This window comes from Anser cygnoides, chromosome 1, assembly GCF_040182565.1.
Source record: "Anser cygnoides isolate HZ-2024a breed goose chromosome 1, Taihu_goose_T2T_genome, whole genome shotgun sequence".
Lineage (NCBI taxonomy): Eukaryota > Metazoa > Chordata > Aves > Anseriformes > Anatidae > Anser > Anser cygnoides.
This window is the reverse complement of record NC_089873.1, coordinates 146,265,001-146,287,923: the sequence shown is the minus strand read 5'-3', so window position 1 is coordinate 146,287,923 and position 22,923 is coordinate 146,265,001. Positions and strand designations below refer to the sequence as shown.

At 42.1% G+C, this 22,923-nt stretch overlaps 2 protein-coding genes and 1 long non-coding RNA gene across 6 annotated transcripts in view; 1 reads left to right on the top strand and 2 right to left on the bottom strand.

The window, feature by feature from the left end:
• Positions 1-3,386, bottom strand: part of LOC106029619 (E3 SUMO-protein ligase RanBP2-like) — a 38,551-nt gene extending 35,165 nt beyond the window's left edge. For all 3 annotated transcript variants that reach the window (XM_066990462.1, XM_066990461.1, XM_066990463.1), the window contains exons 1-3: positions 3,122-3,386; positions 943-1,010; positions 327-438 (exon numbers count right to left, since the gene is read on the bottom strand). In XM_066990462.1, coding sequence (XP_066846563.1) covers positions 327-438; positions 943-1,010; positions 3,122-3,196 — 255 coding nt within the window. In that variant the 5' untranslated portion in view covers positions 3,197-3,386. The remainder of the gene's footprint in view (positions 1-326; positions 439-942; positions 1,011-3,121) is intronic.
• Positions 3,387-3,529: 143 nt separating this feature from the next.
• On the top strand, positions 3,530-22,640 carry LOC136789706 (uncharacterized). Its single transcript, XR_010828622.1, has 4 exons — positions 3,530-5,124; positions 8,978-9,073; positions 14,277-14,461; positions 19,869-22,640. It is a non-coding gene; the product is annotated as an uncharacterized lncRNA (long non-coding RNA).
• Positions 6,140-22,923, bottom strand: part of LOC136786330 (uncharacterized) — a 33,228-nt gene continuing 16,444 nt past the window's right edge. The window contains exons 4-12 of one of the 2 annotated variants that reach the window (XM_066990466.1): positions 18,062-18,128; positions 15,286-15,406; positions 14,289-14,438; positions 13,082-13,232; positions 12,244-12,336; positions 10,768-10,816; positions 8,480-8,555; positions 8,035-8,226; positions 6,140-7,650 (exon numbers count right to left, since the gene is read on the bottom strand). In XM_066990466.1, the coding sequence (XP_066846567.1) occupies positions 8,079-8,226; positions 8,480-8,555; positions 10,768-10,816; positions 12,244-12,336; positions 13,082-13,232; positions 14,289-14,438; positions 15,286-15,406; positions 18,062-18,128 (855 nt within the window). In that variant the 3' untranslated portion in view covers positions 6,140-7,650; positions 8,035-8,078. The remainder of the gene's footprint in view (positions 7,651-8,034; positions 8,227-8,479; positions 8,556-10,767; positions 10,817-12,243; positions 12,337-13,081; positions 13,233-14,288; positions 14,439-15,285; positions 15,407-18,061; positions 18,129-22,923) is intronic. The other variant, XM_066990467.1, reaches the window with a different exon arrangement.

The following is a 22,923-nucleotide window of genomic DNA, read 5'->3' as shown; positions in this document are numbered from 1 at the left end:
TAGGGAATTCGACAGCAGTCACAGATCCTTAGTCCAAAGGGCAACGTACGATATGGAAAGAATTTAATAGCAGGTAGCACGAAGACCCAGTCTAGGTCACAAAAGAATCAACTTAAAAAAAATACTGCTGAAGCAAATCATGTCAAATGAAGAATCCCCTCTGCAGTACATCATATACGCATTTGGCAACGGAAAGCATACATATTACACTTTTTCCACAAATATGTTTTCTTTTATGCATTTAAGAAATGTCCAGAACTGCATGATTTTAAAAGTCCCTTTGCAATGGATTAAAGCAGGACATTGGAGGTCAGTGGAGTGTTTACCTTGTAACATCCAAAAGCCTTTTCAGTGTTGCCCTCAGCTTCATAAATTTGTCCAAGAAATCTGTGTGCTTTCGGATCTCTCTCTTGCACACTGAGGTATGTATACATGTACCTACAGAACAGGAAAAAAAAAAAAGGATCAATATTCCTCAATAATATGAGTCTCTCTGTCCTCCCCCCCAGCCTCCATAGAACTGAAGCAGGAATTTAACATGTGACACAGGAAATGCAGTCATGGTTGGTTCTAGATACCTGGTCTGGACCTTAAAGTACAGAACAACATTATTTTTACATGTACAGATGCTACTTATTTGCCAGCAAGTATTGGTGTTTATTAAAAAAAGAAACTCTAACTGTAATAACTTCACAGAAACTGTAATAACTTCATAATACAGTGGAATAAAAGCCATTTCAAACGGTAAGTTTTTCAATATCACATAGATATTTATCTAAGTTGCTGTTTTATAAAGATTTAAACAGCATCTGATACCCATGTCTACTGCTACCTTAAAGCAGCATGATAGTGATCTTGATTTCTCCAGTCTACTTCATATTCATTTAGCTTTTCTATTATGCTTTAGAGAACAGAATAACAGCATACATCAACGTGTGTTACCTTTTAGCAAGATCATACTCTTTGACGTCAAAATACAGCTTAGCAAAAAGGAATCCTTTCAACGATTTCTGAAGGGGAAAACACACGACAAGCACATTTTAGACGTACAACACTTTTAAAGTAATTGAATAGGAAGACCCTTCTAATACTTTTGAGAGACTGAATTTGATAACTAGTTATCAGCTCCAGTCCGTTCCTCATATCCAAAGCTTTGTTTTTGAAAGATGTGGGATTTGGAAAACAATGTTTTTCCAGTAACCGGCGAAGGCTACTAACGTGAAATTGAGGTTACTGGTGAAGCAAGCAACAAGCCTTAATACTTGTAACAGCTCATAAACACTTCTGACTAAAGAGTGTAGAAGAATGGAGTCAGCTACATTTAACGTACAGTTTTTTTTTCCCCAATGTAACAAGGTTGCAAAACGAATCCCTAAATCTGATAGACTAAACAAGAAGATGCTATTTAGTCCTGCTCTAGTACATGTCACATACAACTGTTTAAATATAGGTAGACAATGCTTTCTCCTCAACTAAGAAATCCCACTTACTCTCAGTTTATATACAAAATGCATTGATGCATTAATTTATTTCTGATGTTACCAGTCTGAGATAACTTGAACACACTTGTTCTGGGGATGAAAGGTGAAAGGTATTTATGGAGGAATAAAACAGGGAAACGAAAGTGGAAAAAAAAGGCAAAACAGAAGACTGAGCAAGCAAGAGGGCAAGATGGCAGAAGCACGGGCAGGAGGAAATGAGTCAAAGGAATGAGCTATGAAACTACAAAGTCACAAGCAAAAACTTCAAGGTAGAAGCTAGATAACATGTATTTAAAATCTGAGCTCCCAACATCAGATCAAAAGCAGGTTTTGTTTGTGAACTCCAAAATACTGGAGGTAGTTAGGTCTACGGTGCAAAACGTTAAACAACTGTCTACATTCTAAACACACTCAAACTGCCAGTCTTCACCCCTCTCCCACCCTGAAGTTATCTACGTAAAACTTTAAAAAGTGAATTTAAATGAAAGCAGGCCTCCTAGTCTTCAGTCCATATTTTCAGGTATCACAAAGACGCACTGACATGCCAGAGTGGAGTCAAACTTGACACCTTGTATACAGGGATGAAAAGAAACCTCAAAATAAACGCTTGCAGCCTTGTAAGACCCTTCCCTCTGAAATCAACACAACAAGGAAACCAGTAACTATTTCCACCGTGGACTGTGCGACACAGTCAGTTGTAAACATCGCTCAAAAGTCAAAACTAAATGCATCCAGTGGCCTTGAGCACAAGAAAAGGAGAGGAAATGTTTTTTGTTGAGTCCACCAGAAATATCAAAACTGTGGAAAAGTATCTGTGAGTCTGGCAGCGATGCACTTGACACCGTCTAATCTAAACAGCACCCAAGTCGAATAAACAAAGTCACAGGACAATTTTGTTGCTGTTGGGAAAGGCACAAACGATGGTGTACACAGGCCCTGCATGCAGTCCCTAACGTATAATGGTTAGCTCGGGCACATTCAGGCTGCTAAATATTCTGCCTCTGCGATAAAACCAATTCAGAGCAGCAGAACGGCATCTTTCAGGATTAGGGCCCCATGAATTGCATCAGTCGGCTGAGACCTGCGTAGCATTTTCCAGCTATAATAGGAACGCTTGGAGTTTTTCACCCCTGTGCCCGGCTAGTGACAGAGAGCAGAGCCGTTTTCTCCCGGCTCTCCCTCCCTCGACGCTGCCGCTTCACGAAGCGGCCGCCCAGAAATATTAACCGCGCCGCACGTAAAGGAAACTGAAAGTTTAAGGCGGCGTGCTGCCTATCTGTGAGTTCAGTTTCTGAAGGGAAGTAACGCCGGGAAGTTAGGAACCAGGGGCCCACAAACCCGAACGGCTCTGTAACTCCCGGCGGGCTCCTCCTACAGCAAACCCAGGGCTCACCGGCCGGAGGAAAGACCCGCGACGTTTCCCGTGAGGAAACCCCTTTTCCTTCGCACCGGCCTCGAGGAAAACCCTGCTAAAAACCCCCTCCCGTCCGTGAAGCGCCGCGGGGCAGGGGTAGCCCCAACCCCCCCCCCAACCCCCCCCCCCGAAGCCGGCCACCCCAACCCCAACCCTCAGCCAAGCCAACCGGGGCCCCGGCCGCCTCTCCCCCCCGGGCCAAGGGAAACGGCGACGCCTCACTCACCTCTCTCAGCGAAGGCGCAGCGGCCTGCAAGGTGGCGACATAGCGCTCCACCTCGGCCTTGCTGCGCCTCAACATGGCGGCCGCGGCGGCGCCGAGCCCGGCCGGGCTCTGCTCCGCGCCGCGCCGCTCCCGGCGGGGGCACCCGCCGCGTAGCGCGTACGCCCCACCTTGGGCACGCTGCGCACGCTGCGCACGCTACATACGTTCCCGCGCGCCCCTGCGGCGCCCGCCCTGCGGAGGGTGCGCAGGAGCCGCCGCGCGTTACGCAAACTTCCCCCCGCGCGCCCTACGGCGCCCGCCCCCCGTGAATGCGCAGAAGCTGTCGCCACAGTGAGGGGCGGGAAGCTGGGTGGGGCCACCCCGCCTGCAGCGCATGCGCGGGGCTGGCGGCCGGCCGTTGGGGGCGGCAGTTGGGGGCGGTCGTTGGGGGCGGTCGTTGGGGTTCCGTGACGGGGCGTTAGGAAATGAGTTTGGAAATGGCCCTTCAGAAATCAGCTGGGAGCAGCTGTTAAGATGAGCAGGCTGCAAAGCTTGAGACAGGAGGTTTAAACTATTTTTATTATTATTTTTTTTTAAGCCGTAAGGCAGTTGCCCCATGGCTTAATTCCCAGCAGGAGCCCGCTTGCTGGAGGTGCCCAGCTCACTTTTCTGCAAGTTCCAGTCACTTTGGTCAAAATGTGGCCACTGGGCTGTCCCTGAGTCGTGTGATACCTCTGTGAATATCTCTTCATTAAAAATTCATCCCCTTCTCAGTCTCTAGCAACCCATTGACATACACAAGTTTCCTGCTACACCTAAGCACTACCGACATCTCCACAACTCCTACCATCTTTGCAGGAAAAATAAAGTATCCACCTTGTTTCTGTAAGGAGATCAGCAGCAGCCACCTAACACCCTAACCCTAGTTAACCAGAGTTAACCCTCTCTTTTATTATTTGCTCTATTAATGGTGATTTCTTTACACATTGGCTCTAATTCCATAAGAAGAATTAGCGTGTTTTTTTTTTCCCTCTGCTTTTTAAATGACTGGGGTTACAAGCAGTTTGTCAACACCTGCCAGGCTGAGGATTAGAAGTCTTAGCGCTGGTGCAGAGGAGAATCCGAGAGCTGGCTTGGGAGTCACTGGAGGAAATTTTTGCTTTTCATCATGGGGAGGCGTGTGAAATTGCCTTCATACAGACAAGGTCGAGTGCCTTGACGCTGGTCGGCATCTCTGTGGAATTAGCACCACGTTGTCCCCAGTGGTTGCAACACCAGGAAGGTAGCCCACCAGACAGGCCAGCAGTTGACCGGCTCTAGTGCTAACCTTGCAACCAGACCATACTCAGCTTGGCTCACTACACATCTTGATACCTTGGTAGGAACTGAGCTCAGGATTTGCCACTGCTGGAGGCAGAAAGGCTTTAGGCTCAGCTCCTTCCCCCTACAGCTACATCCATTGGGCTTTCTGAAGCGCTCCCTACTGTTATTCTAAGCAGGAGCTTCAAAAGGAATCTCTCTTGCTCATGCATGATTGATCCCATGCAGTAAAAAGGGGGCAAAGCTGAGGCATCCGTTCCTAAATCCCAGGCCCACAGCCTCCTTTGAGAGACCTAGTAGGGGTCAAGGTTCAAAAAAACAGTAATAAACTCAGCCTCTTTAAAGAAAGCACGTCCAGCTATGTGAAATATTTATAATACTGACAGACCAGGAAGTAAGCTTCAGCACTAGACCTGTAATTGTCCAGGTTAATTGTCTAATTGCTAGCTCCCTCCCTGTTTTGCACTGCTTTTAATAATGCTCTTGATGACAAAATCCATGGGTATTATTTCAATGATAGTTCACTCCAAAGACAGCTCCCAAGGGAGCAGTGTGAATTTGGGCAACCCTCCACTGGAGAGAGGGCTCCAATAATAAGAATAGAAGAAAAAAAAAAAAAACACCTGGAGGGTGATTAAACACTGTGACATACTGCCTACAGAGGCTTGTGAGATCTTCCTTGGAGATACTCAAAACTTGGCTGGGTAAGACTTTCGGTGTTGGTGCAGCTTTTAAGTTAGACCTGCTTTGAGCAGAGGTTTGGACTACCTGGCCTCTAGCGGCCCCATCCTTCAGAAATATTTCTGTGACGCAGCAGGCTTTGAACCCCTGAACCCTTGCATGCTCTTAGTGCTACACAGTGGGGTCTGAAACACATACACTGGTGTTAATGACACAGAGGCCACGACCTTGGTGCTACTGCACCAGAGCGCAGTCTTCATGATCAAGAACTTGGAAACAGCAAAAAACATTGCCTTCAGGTCACAGGGTTACCGCAGAGCCTGCAGGAGGCGCAAACGAGGCTGCCGTGTGCTGGGTGGATATAACCACGCAAGGCAGGCCATGCCTCTCGGGGTCAGGGACTGTTTCCACCCCACTCTTTGAGCAGTAGGGCTGTGCATGCTCTCAGTGGAGCGTGAAAAAACTAGAAGAACTGAATTACAATTTAAAGGACGTATTGCTGAGAGTGGTCTCCTGGATCCATTGCATAGTCCAAAATCCCAACGGTGTTATCAGGCTAGTTATATAAACTTTTTTTTGGGGGGGGGAGAGGACTTCTTGTCATGAACACAATAAGGACTGCATTCAGCTACTGAACTGTTACTGTACTGAATAAATATATACAATAATAACAATAAAAAATACCTTACCTAGCACTAAACTGTAGGTTTGAGGTGAAAGCCGCATTACATTGAAAACAGGAGAGAAAAATGTGGTAGGAAGGTATGCATTTTAAACTCAGACAAGGTATTTTCTTTAGGAAAACCTAGTGACTGTGCCGATTCAGAAAACAGCCAGAAGAACCAAGTTGTTCGTTATGAAACAAACCGCAGTTTCTTTCTTAAACCTAAAAACTAAAGTGCATACGTAGGTTAGGCGTATGTCTCCTTTAAATCAGGATAAGGAAGTATTTACATAGTCACAGGTAGAAGCATAGGGAAGAAAGGCTGCCTCGCCGCTTTTCCACCCATCTCAAACACTCATTTAAGAGACGTGATACAAGTTTTAATAACATAGCCTTTATTGATGACACTGGAAAGATGTTTTGAAGCAACTAGTTTTCCATAAACAGGAAAGGAAATTTTGCTTGCTATGATGCAATTACACAAAATCCGTGTAAGTCACTAGTGTGAAAAAGAAAAAAAAAACACGTGTACTTGATAACACAGTACCATCAAGAATTCCTAAGTAACTGTATTTTCAATAGAAAAAGGAAAAATATAACAGGTGTGCATGAATAGAAGTCAACGGTATAAAACAATCAGGTGTATGTTATAAGGAATTCTGATGCCTTGTGAGCTCAGTTCTTGAGGATGACTAAAGAAATAGATCCTAGCAGGATCAAACCACATATATTTACACTCACAGTGTAAAAGTAATATTGCCAGTTAATTGAAATATGCATTTCCATTACTGTTGTAGAAGTTAAAGAAGCCAAGAAGCTAAATTTAAACCTCAGGTGTTCACATTTGTAACAAAATTCCTCTTGCATCCTGAATAATTAAGGCAAAGTATGTTATCTTTTGAAAATACCTTGTATATAGTTTCTGCATAAAAATATGAAATAAAAATAAAACTATATATATATATTTAATGGAACACTGTTATGTATGGTCCAGCAGAATAAGGCACAAAAAGTAAATACAATGCAAAAGCATATATAAAAGTTAATGTGTTACTCTGAATGGAATATAGCAAAATTCAAGTAGTTCTGAGTATGCTCATTTCTTGCAGTAGGAATATAGACTTCATATAGATATTTCATGCTAAGTCTGATGTACAAAGATTCATCATGTAAGCACAAACTATCAGAAGCAGGTCATTTGTACAGTGACTGTATTTAGAAACACGATACTTTTCAAATCATCTGAAACCAGGCTCCTTAATGAGACTATTTGACCTGAAATCTAGGCATGTTTTTTTTCCACGAAGTGAGGTATGTTTGGTTTCTTGCCCTAGACACTTAAAGTTTTATCCTCATGCTTAATTTGCACATCGATACTTTCAGTAATATAAATGACACTACGTGTCCGTAACGTTGGACACATTTGCAAAGTGTGTCTTTGCAGGTATTCACAAGAGTATTTTCTATCTAAAATTCCACAGAGATTACTGTGCACAATGGTGCACTTGTACCAGTTCAACTGCATTATCAGGGTCAGAAACCTTTCAGGTGAGTTGATATTTAATTTAGTCTGTAAGTGTGGCCTATTTATCAACAAATAAGTATACATGTACATGTATAGAGAATGGAAAATTTCAAAATATCTCGATTTGATTGAAAGGCATGCATCACAATCTGTTCTCTGATTGCAGCCTCAAAGTCCCCCCCCCCCCCCCCCCACGAGTAATACGTATAACATTTTCATAAAGAACAGGGAGAGCAGATAAGTCTTCACTTCCTTCCCAAAGTTTCAGCTAGTTTCTTCAGTCTTTTCTTCAGCTCTAGAGGAAACTTTTCATAGCACTTTTTGCAGACAGGCTTCATATCAAATTCAACAAATTTATTCCTAAAATGACAAGGCAAAGAAAAAAAAAGTCCCATTTTTAATGGCAAGGATATTGAAAAAAGTAAGTATCATAGCATATGTGCACAGACAAAAAAATACAGCTCCAATTTATACATGTCTATGAAGTTACTGCCACAAGGTTATATACATTGTAGACAGTAATTACAGTACTGCATGCGAGTTATGCAGTCTTCTCCCAAGTGTCCATATTTATTAGCTGTGTCACTTAAAAGGCCTTTCAAATCTCATTGCAGAGCAAGGCAGACTAAACATAAGATAATGAAATAACATTATTCTGAGTTTGCAGTTGTGTGAAAAATATTTTGGTTTTGATTGCCATGAATGCATGCAAAAATTTTAAATAAAAGCACCCTTAGCACTAACCAAAGAAGAAAGGAGCAGAGGTGGTGGTGAGAAGGAAAAAAAGTTTACAGACAGATTGGCTTTTTCTTTTTCTGCTTCTCTTTATCCTTCGCTTCACGTTCCCGTTTGGCAAGGCGTCGCTTAAATTCATCTGGCATTTTCTCATAACAATGTTTGCAGACAGGTTTTAGATCAATTTCGACAAACTTATCCCTTTAGAGTTAAACAGAAAAAATAAAGGGACAGAAAAGGAGGAGAGTTAAGAAGACTTAACTGAAGGAAGAACTGAACAGACAGCTGAAAAAGATGTAGATTAGTAAATAGAGCAAGAGGAAGAAACAGGCGCAATTTTCTCAGTGCTGATTGTATGGTTTTTGTACCGTAACAGTTAAACTACAGCAACATTTCCACTGTAAAGATAACCACCGATCCATTTTGAAGGCATCACACCTATCAATAAACTTACTTGAGTGTTAACTTAGTGTTGCAGGTTGAACAAGCGAAACAGTTCACACACCATGCCTTATTCAGAGCAGACACAACTAGAGCAAGTGAAAAGAAAAAGGAAATCATTAGCATTACAAAAAATATACATATAAAGAAAAAGCTGTAATGTTCACGAGACATGAAGAACAATCATTTGATTCTTATATCAAGTATTGAGGACCATAACAATAACATGGCAAGACTAGGAAGGCACATAGGTACATGTGAATGCTGTGCAGTGGGACCATGAAGTGTTGATAAAGCTGTCTCTGAGGGTACATACAATGCTATGGTCACCAGCAAGACCATTTTAACAAATTTCTGACTCGCGTTGCTTGCTTCTACCTCATCTCATAGCATGCTGACCTCAGGCAACTGTTTTATGAGGCCATGTTTCAAACATGACCAGGAGACTTTTTCAGCTGAAAAGCAATCCAGCAAAAGGGTGTTTATGTTTTTATTCTGTTTCATTCCCCAGACCCTGCTCAGACCGCAGTGCCATCAACTATAGCACTTGCCTGGCTGAAGAAACTAACTTGAAGCTAGGAATCAGGACACTGCTGGTAAATCAGAGGTACCAAAGTGAAAAAAAGTTATGGACTAACGAGATAAATCACTTTATCATGATAAACATGAATATATTTTTACTCTTTGTTTTGGAGAGAAAGCTTTTTCTCTTTGTTCTTTATCTCTCTTTTCTGTTCCTCCTCTCTTTCACAGTATACCTTCCCAATGTTCCTTGCCAAAACTTGCTTCTCTTTTTAACCAAATGTAGAGGATCCAGGGCAATGCAATGCTTTTCTCCTAAAATGCAACATTTTGTCAGCAGCAAACAGAACCAGCACATTGTCATGCAAAACTTTTTTTTCCTACACTATTGGGCCAAGCACATCCACAGAAGCATACAGTTATTCACCCGCTTGCCAAAATAATACTAAGCAGATGAAAGTCTTCGCTTATAAGCAACCTCTCCAATACAGTCATAGACACTCTCTTGAAAAACTGTTGCCACAGATGTCTGTTTCACCAGAGAGAGAGAAAATAAAGTACTGGATACTCATCATTTGTGACAGCAGTGTCAAATTTCTGTGCAGGAGTGAAAGAAGAAATGTAGAATAATTGAAGACACACCATGAAAATAAAGAAATGACGACATTTCAATCTGTTCAGTTCAGTGGCTGACACATACAATATGGGAGTCAGATTACACGATGTAACGTAAGAAACACACAGAGATGTGGTGATCAGGCAAGGCTGAGTTATTCATTCGCTTCAAGCCCCAGTTCTCTTCATTCAGGATTTCAGCGAAGGGGAAGATACAGCTTCCTCCAAAGCCTTCTGGATTGTTGTTCTGCAGGTACAGTCCAGTCCCAAAAATGTGGGGAAAGCACATTCCCAGAATGTGGGTCTCACCCTATATTTACATGACTATGAACTACCTTATGGCTCCTTTTAAAAGCTAGAGGCTTCCGCCCACTTTGCTAATAGCTTTGGTTTAGGTGAGGCTAACATTGGTATTACAGTGTTTACTTCAGGCAGGTGTAACCAGGAACAAAGTAATGTGGCATTATTGCAGGTAGAATGATTTGCCTTTGGACAACCAGCTATGATAAAATGCCAAAAAGCATCCAAAATAATCCCTCCCCCTGCCCCCCAAAATTAAAGCACTCATTTCCGCTTATGCCTTCACAGGACAGATCTTTACAATTCCTTCCTGGTTTTGTGAAATTATCATCAGCCTAGATTTTCAAAAGACAGGTGCCTGAGATAGATAGGCAAATACCTCCAGGAAGTGGATTGAAATAATGAAAGTTAGGCACTTAAAAAAAACCATTAGAAAGCCCACCTAAATCTTTAAATATCTAAATTCTTTTTCAAATCCGGATCATGATCCCTAAATTCATTTGAGAAGATGCCAATGTAGTCATTCTCACAGTTGCATGTGTTCATTTTTAAGGTAGGTGGGGCAGGAAGCCACCAGTGCATCTCCCAGCATCCCTGGCCTTTCCTTGTTACTAAAGGGTTTCCAGCTGACCACAGCTCTCTTTAGACGCTGGGTGATCTTCCACTATCACAAAACATTCACTACAAGGTCTTCCTACTATTTGGCCTCTGACTAATCAGATCTATCCTAATTTCTGATCAAGATAATGGCCTGTTTTGGTTTAATGAGAACAGCCAGGGATTCAACAACGGCCTTACTTCTGCTGTTAAGAAAGAACTTCCATCAAAATGTAACGTTAAGAAAACAGTCAGAAAAGTGCTTACCATCTCCTTCAATCACACGATTGCAATGGAAACAAACATCACCGAACAGCTGAAGAGGAAGGAGAAGTAATGAATTTTTAATTGAATGATTTTATCAAGAGTAGCTTCTCAAAATAACAAAACACTCTATTTTGGCTGATGGGCACAGTAGCTTTACTGTTTATTTCAGTAAAAAAAAAGAGAAAATTAGCAGGTCTGCTTTTGTTTTCCAATTAAGTTTTGCATCATCTTATCAGAAAAAGTCTCTGTAATGTTGAAGATGAAAACATCTGTTTACATCTGCTTGACACTCTAAAAATGTTGTGTTGTTTTGTTTTACTATTTCTCTAATCCTGAACATTTAAAATACAGCAAAGTCACATACAGATCTTTAGTAATCATCCAATTTAACATTTGGACTTAAAAGCAAGACTAGAACAACATGCTACTTTTTCTGGCAAAAGCTGTAAGGAAATGCTATGCTTAATTTATTTTTCTTAAAATCAATCAATCAATAAATAAAAGGCCAGAAATCCTTCATTCCATTTCCATACTTAACATCTGTCCACAATGTAACTATCTATGAATGGTTTTGTATGCCCAAAATTTCATGTATTTTTTTTCTAACTGTAGGAGCTGATGTAGCGAATGACATTCCTTCAACATACAACTCTTGCCTGGTGTACGTTCTTGCCCTGTCATGGATGCAGCTATTTCTACTAATGTCACGGCATTTATTGCCTACAAGTGTGCCAGCAACATTTCAATCATCTGCCCTTCATCGCTGACAAATTAAGAATCCATCTGTAATTAGCAGATGCCTTACAACTCCCAGAGATAATGCCTACTTCAGCCAAGCAAAGGTGTGTACGTGACACCTTGTGGTTGGCTTCCAAATAATAATGGTTTATACCTTACAGTGCTGCACTGCACAATTAAGGGCGTCTGCAGGGAACTGTATATAGCTCTTATTTAAATGCAAGTGGTCACTAGGTGGTGTCCTCTGACAAATTAAGTCTTTGTAGTCTTAGGCAGCTGAACGAATGAGCTGGGTGATGCTGTGTATCCTAACATAGGATCATCTTAGAGTAGCAGAAAAAAAACACGCTACTCACAAAGGCTTCGTGTCAAACCACAGCTCCTGAATGGCAAATCTTCTTATATTTCTTGGGAAAGATTCGGTGTTATTAGCTGCTCTCATCTCGCAGATATGCAAAAGCTTGAAACAGCTCTACATAAGCGCCACTAAGCTTGAAGAACAACTCGATACTGATTAGCCCATCTAGTCTTTGTGAAATCCCTGCAGTTATGTTTTTCAATGCCAGATTTATAATTAGAGAAACCGATATAAATTAACTGCAACAGAACATCTGCTAATTAGCTTTATAACCACAGGTGATTATGAGAAATCAGAAGAATATCTATGGTCTTCCATCTCCTTTAATAAAATCAATACATGAGTTTAACAACACAATTTCTAAAAATATGCAACCTTACCTGATTGTAGTGGGTTTCACAATATGCCAAGCCTTTTCTCTCATAATGACGATGACCCAGGAATGGCTTTTCACATTTCGCACAAACAAAATGCTATGAAGAAAATTATATACATTTTTGGATTACTTGGAAGTAACTGTATTTTTTCTGGAAAGCAAATCAAACAATGTGAATGTCACGTCTACTGAGCCACTGATTCTCTTGAAAAGGAGAATTAAAACTTGTCTTCAACATTTCAATCCAAAAGTTACAAAAAAAGGAAGCAAAGTGATGTGTTATCAACGAACAGAATGAAGAGAGATTAAATAATAAGCACCATCATTACACTCTTGTGAAGAAAGCTCTTGCTGGAGGAGATTTTCTAAACAAAAGGAATAGACCACTTATCTTCCTAATTTAAAACGAAGATATGGAACTAAGTCTTGTACATGCCCTTGAAATATGAAACCCTCCCATGAAGTGCTTTACCTGTAGCAGGTTAACTGTGAAAGACTTAAGAATATTATGGTGCCCAGTAATATTACAGTTATCACAGAACTTTACTGCCTTTCCATATATCCCGCTCTTCACTTTGTGAAATTTTCTTCTATAAGGGCCTGGCAGTGCTTCCTCTGATTAATGATTTTAGCTTCACAGTCAAAGGTCTCTGCAAGGTTGGAAATTACTCTCATTTCACAGTGAAAGACCAGACATGAGAAGGTTGAAAATAGGATTAGGAGAATGTATATACTCATTATTCCTGCATACTTTTCTAATCCTTTCATGTAGACTGATCAGCAATATTCCAGGTATGTTAATATTTACATTTGTGAAAGACAATGTATCAGCTATTGTTTACCTCCACATGCCACTGTTTGCCCATAGCATTCACCACTCGTCCTTCAATTGGTCTTCTACATGCTCCACAGATGGGGACACCCATTTTGTCATGGCAGGGTAAACAATATAATTCTCCCTTCAACTCACGAGCATCAGCAGTAAGCTCCTTCCTGTTCAAAAGTTAATTAATTGAGAGCATGAATAAAGGAACTGAATGATTTCAACTCTTGAGAGTTTCTGGAGATAATCTAATTTTTAGCATTTGTTTTAGAAATTGGATTTATACTACAATAATGGATCTAGCAGCATCAAATATGGCAATTCATTTTTTTTTTTTTTTGAAACAAGACTGATTCCATAGTAAACTGAGAAAACCCTGCTAAGTACAATGCATTAAGTCTCTCTGAAAATAGCTACTGAGCTGTTTTCAAACGTGTTTGAAAGCTGTAGTCATGCTTGGCTTCTATTCTGGTCCTCTTATCACCTGTTTATTTTAGCTTTACATAAATGTAACTGAAAGGAAAATGCAATTCTTTACATTTTCCCTGTGGTATAAAACATCAGAGAAAGAAAAATATGAGCTGACACTGGCACTGACGCAATACTACAGGTTGATTTTCAAATCAGCCTTTGCTACAGCACTGAAACGATAGCTTCCTTTGTACCAAAAATAAACAACTAATAATGTGTGCTATATCCTACAATGTCCCCTGATCTGTGCATCTGGGGAGGATGTAGAAACATGAAGCTATGTAGACTACAGTTGCAGAAGCTGATAAAATGAGGTAAGGGAAAGCTTCTAAGAAAATGTCTTTAAAAGGAAAGAACAAAATTTTTCATGCAACTCAGCTAAAAAGAAATAACATGGGCAAGATAGTAACTCAAGCAGCTAAGGAGGATCACTTTCCTACCCTTTGTTGCAGAAAAAGAAGCTATCAATCATTTTGCTGCTACAAAACCATTTACCTGTGCCCAGACTTCGTATTTCCTAAGAAAATGCTGCAGATTACAATCTTTCATTACTGCCTAACATATCAGCTGTTGTTTGAACTAAATATCTAACTCCACCGTCCCAAAAGCGATAACCAGACACACATCTGGCTACAATGCAACCCAAAGCTCTCCCTTTTGACTGTTTAACAGTACTGGATTTCACTTTAAAATGTAAACGGAAGAAGCAAATAAAAACAGCATTTTCTTGTCTTCCTTTGCAGAACTCAAGTTACCCGCAGTTTGCACAGTTGAAGTGATCAGGGTGATAAGGATCATTTTTGAATATGAGAGGCTGTTCGTCAATAATGGCATGACACTTCTGGCAAATGTACTTTCCCAAGCCTCTGGCCTTTTCCCTGTTATGGCAAGGACGGCAGAGATGTCTGAAACAACATAAAAAACATAGGTAAGTACCAGCACCAGTTAGTACCGTGAAAAATATAAATCAAACATCTATTAGAACTTCATTTCAATCAGCCTTTTTTGGAAGAAAAAGTCTTTAAAACAATTTCTTTGGTAGGTAAACCAAGTGCAGAAGAAGGAGGGCTATCACTGTATTTCCAATCACCACAGAACTATCATTTCTTCAACTTGTTTGAATTTAAGCTGTGTCAAAACACAGAAAACAATGTTCACTACAGATTCTCACTGCTGAATATTTTACTCTCAAACTCTTAAAAATTTAGCTTGGAAGCTGGATGGCCACACAGGTCCTAATTCTATAAAAACAACCATGTATGTCATATTAAACTTATGAAGTCCATGGCCATATAATCCACTTGCAAAACATCCTTGTGATCACAGCTGGTAAAAAAGTGAAGGATCCCGATGAGCTGAAAACATTTATTAATGAATAAGGTGCTGAACTGGACCCAAATTGGAAGCCAATGTTGGAAAAACAAAAATTGATTTAAAAAAATACAATACTTCTACATCTGAATGTTGTCTCTCTGATCAGAATGTACCCTACCAATCCTGAAATGTCACCGGGTACAGATGAGACCTGGTGTTGACAAGTAATCTGGTGTTGAGGTAGATAAATGGTTAAGATTTTATGTGCATATTTTAAGCTATTCATTCTTAATTTTGTGATGCACCCTTAGACCTTTTTCTCATAAAAGCCACTTCAGTTACTCCATCTCAACTGGAAAGTTTTAAGGGCCATAACTTCTAAGTCCCACCTCTCATTTCATTTTATTCATGAGCAGTAACAGAAGGATGAAGACCTACCTCCCAGCATTCTTGACAAATCCAATATCTGCCAATACTTGTTGGCAGATGTCACAGCAGAAGCATTCTGGATGCCAACTATTGTTGATAGCCTTAATAACACGACCAATAATGAACTCACCTGTAAGAAACACAATGACAAGAATTTACAATACCACGCTAGACAAAGTTAAAAGAAACCCACAAGTGAATCACTACAATTGCATCATCATCCTCTCCTCATATACTGCCCACCTCCCCCCAAATCTGGTAGAATATATTAATAATTTCAGTGTTGCAGTTCTGGTTCTAAACTCTGTAATTTGGGTTGTTTTTGTTTGCTTTTTTTTTTTTTTTGTGCTGTGGGTCAGAAGCAGATGTCCTTGCTGATGGACAACCTTCTGTTCTTTATATATAAGCCTTTTTCCACCTTCTCTCTGCAATTATCCTTTTCCAGTCCTTTATCTGTTTTTTTTTCTCATCTGATCTCAAACTCTTGCAAAATATACAGAGTTCTTTATATAATATGGCATTCTTGTCTCCTTATCATCTTTGCCTTTCTCCTCTTATAGAAGAGGACAATTTTAAATTGTCATTTACACAGTAGTGGCTTCTACTCCACTAGGTCTGTAATCTAGCCTTGAAGGGGCTCTATACTCTAAGCACAACCGAACTGAGCTTGGGTGGCGTTGGACCTACTGGAAAAAACAGAAAAGAAAAAAAAAAAACAACAACAACTATGAAGTCAAAGTGCAAAGATGCAGTGGGAGAATGCACTTACTAAACAGTAAATCCAACACACACAACAACTTCTAACCTACCACAAGGAGTCCTGTCCTGCAAGGCATTGAAAAAGTGTTAAAATTACCGTTGTGCATGCACTGTGTGACTCCACTGCACAGGCAGTGGAGCCATGTCCACCACACACGGGACACGTGTTTAGTTGTTCCCTACATGGACGTTGTAGCCAAGGCCCCTGAGCAGTGCCCCAGAGCACTCTGCCTAAAACGTGCTGGGAGCTCAGCTTCCTGGTGCTGAGGAAGGCTGAATCGTGGCTCCAAAGAGCCTACAAATCAAACAGCTGTCAAAGAGGAGCGATCCATCAGATAACAGATGTGGATGAAAGGAAGTCTAGCATGCAACTCTGTGGCATTCCCATGAAGTCATAGCTTTTCAAGAATAAAACCTGATGGACTCTAAAAACGTCAGGAAAGCTTGAGGCATCACTGCTGACAACAGCCCTGTTGATTTTGGCCACCCTTAGTAAATCCAAACACTGGAAAAGCCCAGTTTCAGTTAGGACCCATAAGGCGCTGTAGGTAAGAGAGCAGAGTGACCTGGGAGGCAGCCCAGCCAGCCAGTCACACCCTCCAGCAAAGTCACTTACTTTTAACCCATCTGTCAGAACAAGTCAGTCCGTAAAACTGATGAGCTTTTAACAGAGCCGGTGCTATGAGGAGCCAGGGTAGGAGCAGCTGAAGCTGTTTTAGATGTGGAGCTGGGCAGGAGAAACCCTGGAGATACATGGTGTAGCTCCTCCATACCCCTCTGCCTGGGACCAGAACAGCTTCTGGTATCCTGCAAAAGGCTCCTGGGTGCTGAAGAGGTAAAGCCTCCTCTGCCCAGCCCACCAAAGGCGAGTAACAGTGCTAACAGAGAGGAGCCGTGTGTGAACAATGCTGGCGTGCAGGAAGAGCAGCACTTTCTGTTTGAAGAGGTTAGAGAGGAGGGTTTGCGAAAATCCTTTGCAGGCCAGAAGCAGGGATGCAGACGGGGAAGCCCTGGCACAGAGGAGCAGGAAGGGGACAAAGGAAGGGGGCTGCAGAGTGACTGGAGGAATACAACAGGTCCTCATGCTTGGGAAGTGACTGGCCTGCCTGCAGACGGAATGAAGTGAGACACTTTCTGGTTTGCCGCATACTTCAGGTTTGCTCAGATATCACCATTAAGCCCCTTCTTCCTCTTCCCTTTCCCCTCCTTGTTCAAATCTGCAGCTTTAAATTCAAAGCTCCAGAACATCTGCTTCCCCCTTTCCCAGCACCCAGCCCCTCCCTCTGCACAAGGGAAAGGCCTTACTAAGATAAGCAGAAGTTGTAGCGGCTTGCCAAGGCACCGCGGAAAAACAAGAGCTTCCCGACCAGCTCAAGCAATGGTACAGTAATGACTTCTCAGCCCTGCCCAAGCAAATGTGTCACACACAGAGAACACAGAGGGTAAAAAACCTGGCAATTGATTACAGCGTAGCAGATACGCAAGCATTTACATCATCAGACAAATTGACAAAAGGCAGCCTTCAGCGTTACACAGGTTAGACATCAGATGCTGAAGGAATTTGTTTCAGAAATATGAAAGGGGACCAGCTGACTCATCAGCTGATGGTAAGAGTAGATGATGAAGACTGTCCCTGCTTCCATGGAGGAGGACAACACGGATGGGTTATAACTGTCAAAAGGGATGACAGACTCGCTGGAGGGTTTCAGCTGCATGAGAAGGGCTGAATATAAGCACATGCATGTAGGTACAGATAACCATGAAATGGTCTGTTCATTGGGTCACTGGACCAACAGCTTAGCTGTTCACTCAAATAACGCAAACCTTTTTTAAAAAACCTACTGATTGATGACCTGTAGGAAAAGCAGCTCCCCAGGTTCTCTGAAGCCTAGTTCATGCTGGAAGTTCAGATGTGTGGGGCCACCTCCCAGAGGAGATACAGAAGGGTTGCACATCTTCCCCCAGCAATACGCTGACTTCCCATTTGTGATCAGTGGGAAGCACTTTGCCTCAACGTAAAACTTACCACACTGATGGCAGCAAGGGGCGAAAAGCATTTGAAAATCATGTTCACAGTACTTCCTCCCTTCAAACTGCAAATGGAAAACAAGCCGAGAGTTAGAGGGATTAGGAGCATGCCCTTGACATAAATACTGTAACATACCAGGATGTTTCCAGATGCAACTGGGTAGCAGAAGATGAGGAGTTGCACAAAAAAACAAACCTGACCATCTGCTAGAGAAACGGGCACCAAATTCACCCACCTTAAGTCAGCTACTAGTCAGCACATGGCATTAATAAAACACTAATCCTTTAATACTGTTTAGAGCATGTGGCATTTTTCTGTCACCCCTTTACCTCACAACAGATGCCTGAATTTTGACAGACTGACAACAATCTGATGCAACCGATAGGATTCTGGGCAGGAAATTAGCTTTCGAAAACCTTTCCTGGGGGGAAGCATTTTCTCTGAACCCATTTGATCCCTTCCCCACTCTGCATTTCCTGTAAGAATGGCCCAGCACACTGGAGGAAGTAAGTCTGGGGGGAGGAAGAACCCCCAGGGACAGAAATCCTCACAATTTATGGAGCAGTACAGCCAAACATACAGAGAAATAATGCTTTTCCTTCACAATGGTTGTTTGAGGGAATTTTAAGAAACAAAACTCTCTAAATTGACTAGATGAAATTGGGAGCTGATCTAAAGGGATTTGGAGCTGAATTTTTTCAAAGCTTAAAGAAGTTCAGTTGTAGTTCAAGCTCACAGAGAAAAAAACTATGGAAAAAAAATTCTACAGCACTGCATTAGCAACCTAACCAAGAAATATGTAAAAACATGTAGACGAGTATGTCCTGAAGTGAAGGGAAATGTTTAGATACCTTCAGGCACATCATTAGTAGACACAAATGCCAACTAGCATGTTAAAACCAGACAGACAATATTAGGTATGTTTGGATTTCAATGTCTCAGTTTAAAACACTGGAAAGAGGGATAGCAGGAAAACCCCAGTTCCTTCTTTGTACTGAGTCTAACACAAAACAAAGCAAATAGCATAAAATGCTACCCACAAATTAAGTTTTGGTGCATGGATAGCAAATACAGCAATAACCTTTTACACTATGAAATTTCAAGGATCAAATACGATATAGTAATTACTTGTGCAATATACAGAGCCATTGGCAGGGTTGTGATTTAATGAAATAGTCTAGAAGTCACTGGAAACTTGAGAGCAGAAACTTAATTCCTGTGCCCAACCTGAACTGCACCTACAAGGATCAGAAAGACATATGAGATATATACAGACTCTTCCAGAAGTCTATCCTAGCAATTTATCGAGGCTTTTTTCAATGTAATACTCTAAAACAGATGAACTTCTAATTGGAGTTTGTTGTTGTTGTAGTTGTTTTTAAATTGAGAGACAGGGGACTGACTAATGAAAATTAATGGAAATTATTGGTTAGTTCAGAATTGTGCTTGCTTCCTGCCAAATATAATCCTTTTTAAACTGAAGAAAAGCAGAAAGCTTCCAGCTTTGTGTAAACAGTTGGTACAATGGAAGATGCACGGGTCTGCTTGGATTTCAGAGCCACCACATGTTGATCTGGGCAGACCAAACAGGTTTGTGTTGGGCAGGTTGGTTACTATTCCGTGTTGTTTGTATTTTCAACCTTCTTGGCTCGTTTGTGCTGCATTTGTGGATGACCCAGCAGCTCCCCCCTTAGAGAAAGCCTTAAGCTTCCGTAACAAGTCCCACAGCATGTATTTTAAAAGCAAGGTCATTGAACTGGTGGAGGTCCATGGGTTAGTTGCATAGCTCTGCGTTTCATTTCAGAACATTTCACCACAACATTATCTCCAGCTGATCTCCGCATCTTTACTAACTTAGGACATGGGAAGACATGCCTAAAACCTGCTTCTTTAAAGACACTTCCTCTAAGGTAGTTTTTGGTAGAGCCCAATTTAAGAACACACTCCAGGTGCAAATGGAATAGAAATAAATCTGAGAAGCTCACTGCAGCTGCACTTTCCTTTTATCTCGCTATAGGTAGTTAGAAACTACTTAAAAAAATAAACAAAAACTAAAAGGAACTCTCCTCTCATTTAGGCCTCATAAAGCAAAAGTCATGCATCTTTCTATTTCAGTGATAATTACAATAACAAAGCAATACAGATTCCCCAATTATAGGAGTACTCTTGGGAGTCCTTCATTAGGATTTTGCTGTATTTCTTCCCCCGTGGGCTGCACCTCTCTAAACCCTTTCATCTCCCCGCCCCTCAGCACAGAGCAGGCTGGCCTTTTTCTGGAAGGGCATAGAAAGAGGCTCTTACTGCCCCAAAAGGGCTTTAAACAAACAGCTGCACTCCAGGTAGGCTTCATCTCTCCTGACTTCTGCTGTCTGAAGGTGAAGTGCCCGCGGTCCCCGGTGGGACAGACCTCTAGGGAAGGACAATTGCTGAACCCAGGAATAACACGGTCTTGAGAAAAAGCCACTGAGTAATTACAAGGCGAAGAGGGACAACCTGTCCCTCTGGGCACGGTGCCACCAAAGCTGCCCATGCAAGCAGGCTGTTCTGCTGTAAGTACAGGACCGCACGCTCTGCTGGGTTACAAAACTGCGTGGCAGCGGCTGTAGGGAACGCAGACTGCAGACGCGTCCTGCAGCGCAGCAGACCTACCTACACCTGCATTTCTTCCAGTGCAGCCCGACCAGTTCCACCCCACCACGGTGGAGCACCCAGCACGAAAGCTTATCACATGGCAGCGTTTGAGTGCAGATGTGATAAGCAGCTTAATGACTAACTGGGGGAACTCTGCAACGCTCGTGATAGGCAGGGGGAGAATATTTGACTTCCCGAAATCATTTCCAAGAAACACTGGCTTAGCTAAACGGGACACAGAACAAACACGAAGTGATGCAGGTCTACCAACAATGCCTGCATTTACCCACAGGGAACCTGCTCAGAAAAACACGTTGCCTGGCCACACCTCCACATGCATCTTGTTCAAGGGTGCATTAAACCAGTCGGAAGAAGATAACCTTTCTGCCCTTCTTCTCCAGTCACTGTTTCCTCACGGTGATACAGATCATCTCAGAGCACTGTCAGCCATCTCCGGAGCACTGGCAAACCTAAGCCCACCCTCTACCTGCTTCGGGCTGTTCCTGTTCCTCCCTCTCCCCCAAAATGCTGTCACCCATTACATTCCCGACTTGCACGCCTAAGTGCTACACCAACTCATGTGAAAGAAGAGCAAGCTCTGCCCTTGTCCCTCCTTCTCCCTAAGGAGCACCACCAGGAACCATGGCAGGGTTTCCACTGCCATCATCTCACTGACCTCTCAAGTGCTAGGTGAGAGCTATGCTGGCAACACAGGACAAGTGTGGACACCCTAAAGGGTGCAGAGACAGAGGAGAGGGCCCTGCCGAAGATTTCCAAGCTGAAACAGCCCCAAAGGCGCAAGGGCTGGCACAATATGGACCTTCACTTTCTTCAGAAGATGCCAAGTACAGGCCGCTATAGAGGAAGGCTGGGTGAGATTTCTGAGCCATCATCTGAACCATCATCTCTTCAACAGCAGCAGGCAGGCTTGCTGGTATGGAGAGGAACTGCAAGATCTTGTGGTAGACACTAGGAGGACTAGAGGCAGAACAGTGGCCTGAAGTTCAAGCCACACACAAGTCTTTGGATATTCTCTTAATCCCAATCATAATTTTATCCCTACAGTAGCTGTGGCAAAAGGTAACTTTTCTTAGCTGAAACCCTCCACCATAAAATATTTTATGCTGTATGCCTCTGGCCTTCAGATAACCATAAGCTGGTTTGCAAGGTCTCATAGCTCTTGCTGTTAGATGTCTATAGAGCTGCAAAACAATATTTCCAGTTGGTAAAAATCTGTGTGATTTGTAGTCTGCAGGGTAGATAAGATATGAGGAAGTGAGAAGACATGGTAATCCAGCAGCAGCAACAAAGATTTCAGGGTGGTCAAGGGATCTCTTCATAAAAAGGGAGCTGAGTCCTGCATCCTACAAGCATGTTTATTTAGGTAAAGAAGAATTTAAAGCAAGGTCACCGCTGACATCCCTCCCAGCTTTACAGCAAGCAAAATAAATAGCTAGAGAAGGCTGTTTTGAAAAGAAAAGGAAGGGAAAAAAAAAAAAAAAGAGTGAAAAAAAGTGTAATTCTGCAAAATCTTTTCTATCCTGTTTCCAATTTGTGCAACATTTTAGGCTTTAAGGAATAAACAATGTGGTTTGTTGTTTTTTATTTGTTTATTTTGTTTTGTTTTCCCTTGGTGCTTCAAAAAGCCATTTGATTTACCTTTCTTGGCTCTAGGGCTGTGGGATTACTGCACGCCCTAGTGCCTTGCCTCTAGCCTCCTCCTGGTGCCTGGATGCTGAGCTGTGTGCCTGCAGCAACGCCAGCTCCTCCTGAGCCTCATAGGGCCTGGGAGCACCAGAGCTGCCAACGTTAGTGTCATGTCCCATTCGGGCTGCTGGTCTTTTTGTACCCTATCTGTGCTCGCTTTCTGCTTCCCCACACTTTCCACACCAGTGCTATAAATGTTTGTCCCTTTGTAGGTTATACACCAGGTGTGGAGGCATTATTTTGCTGGACATAAATTTTTTTCCAGCTTGCACTGCAAAAGCAGCACACACATGCTTTCAACCTAGAATGTAACTAAGTAAAATATATCAGGCTGATTTGTGAGACAGGTCTCCCAATCTGTCTTGTTCAGGAAAGGAGATCACCCTAATAACTAACTCCAAGCAACACCTCAAGGTCCTCCAGAAGGTACTGAAGGAGGTGTCACAAGTATAAGGTAGTTTAATATGAGCTGATCCAGCCGAAGTGTAGCCTTCCTCTGTTTCAGATGAATTCAACGCAGT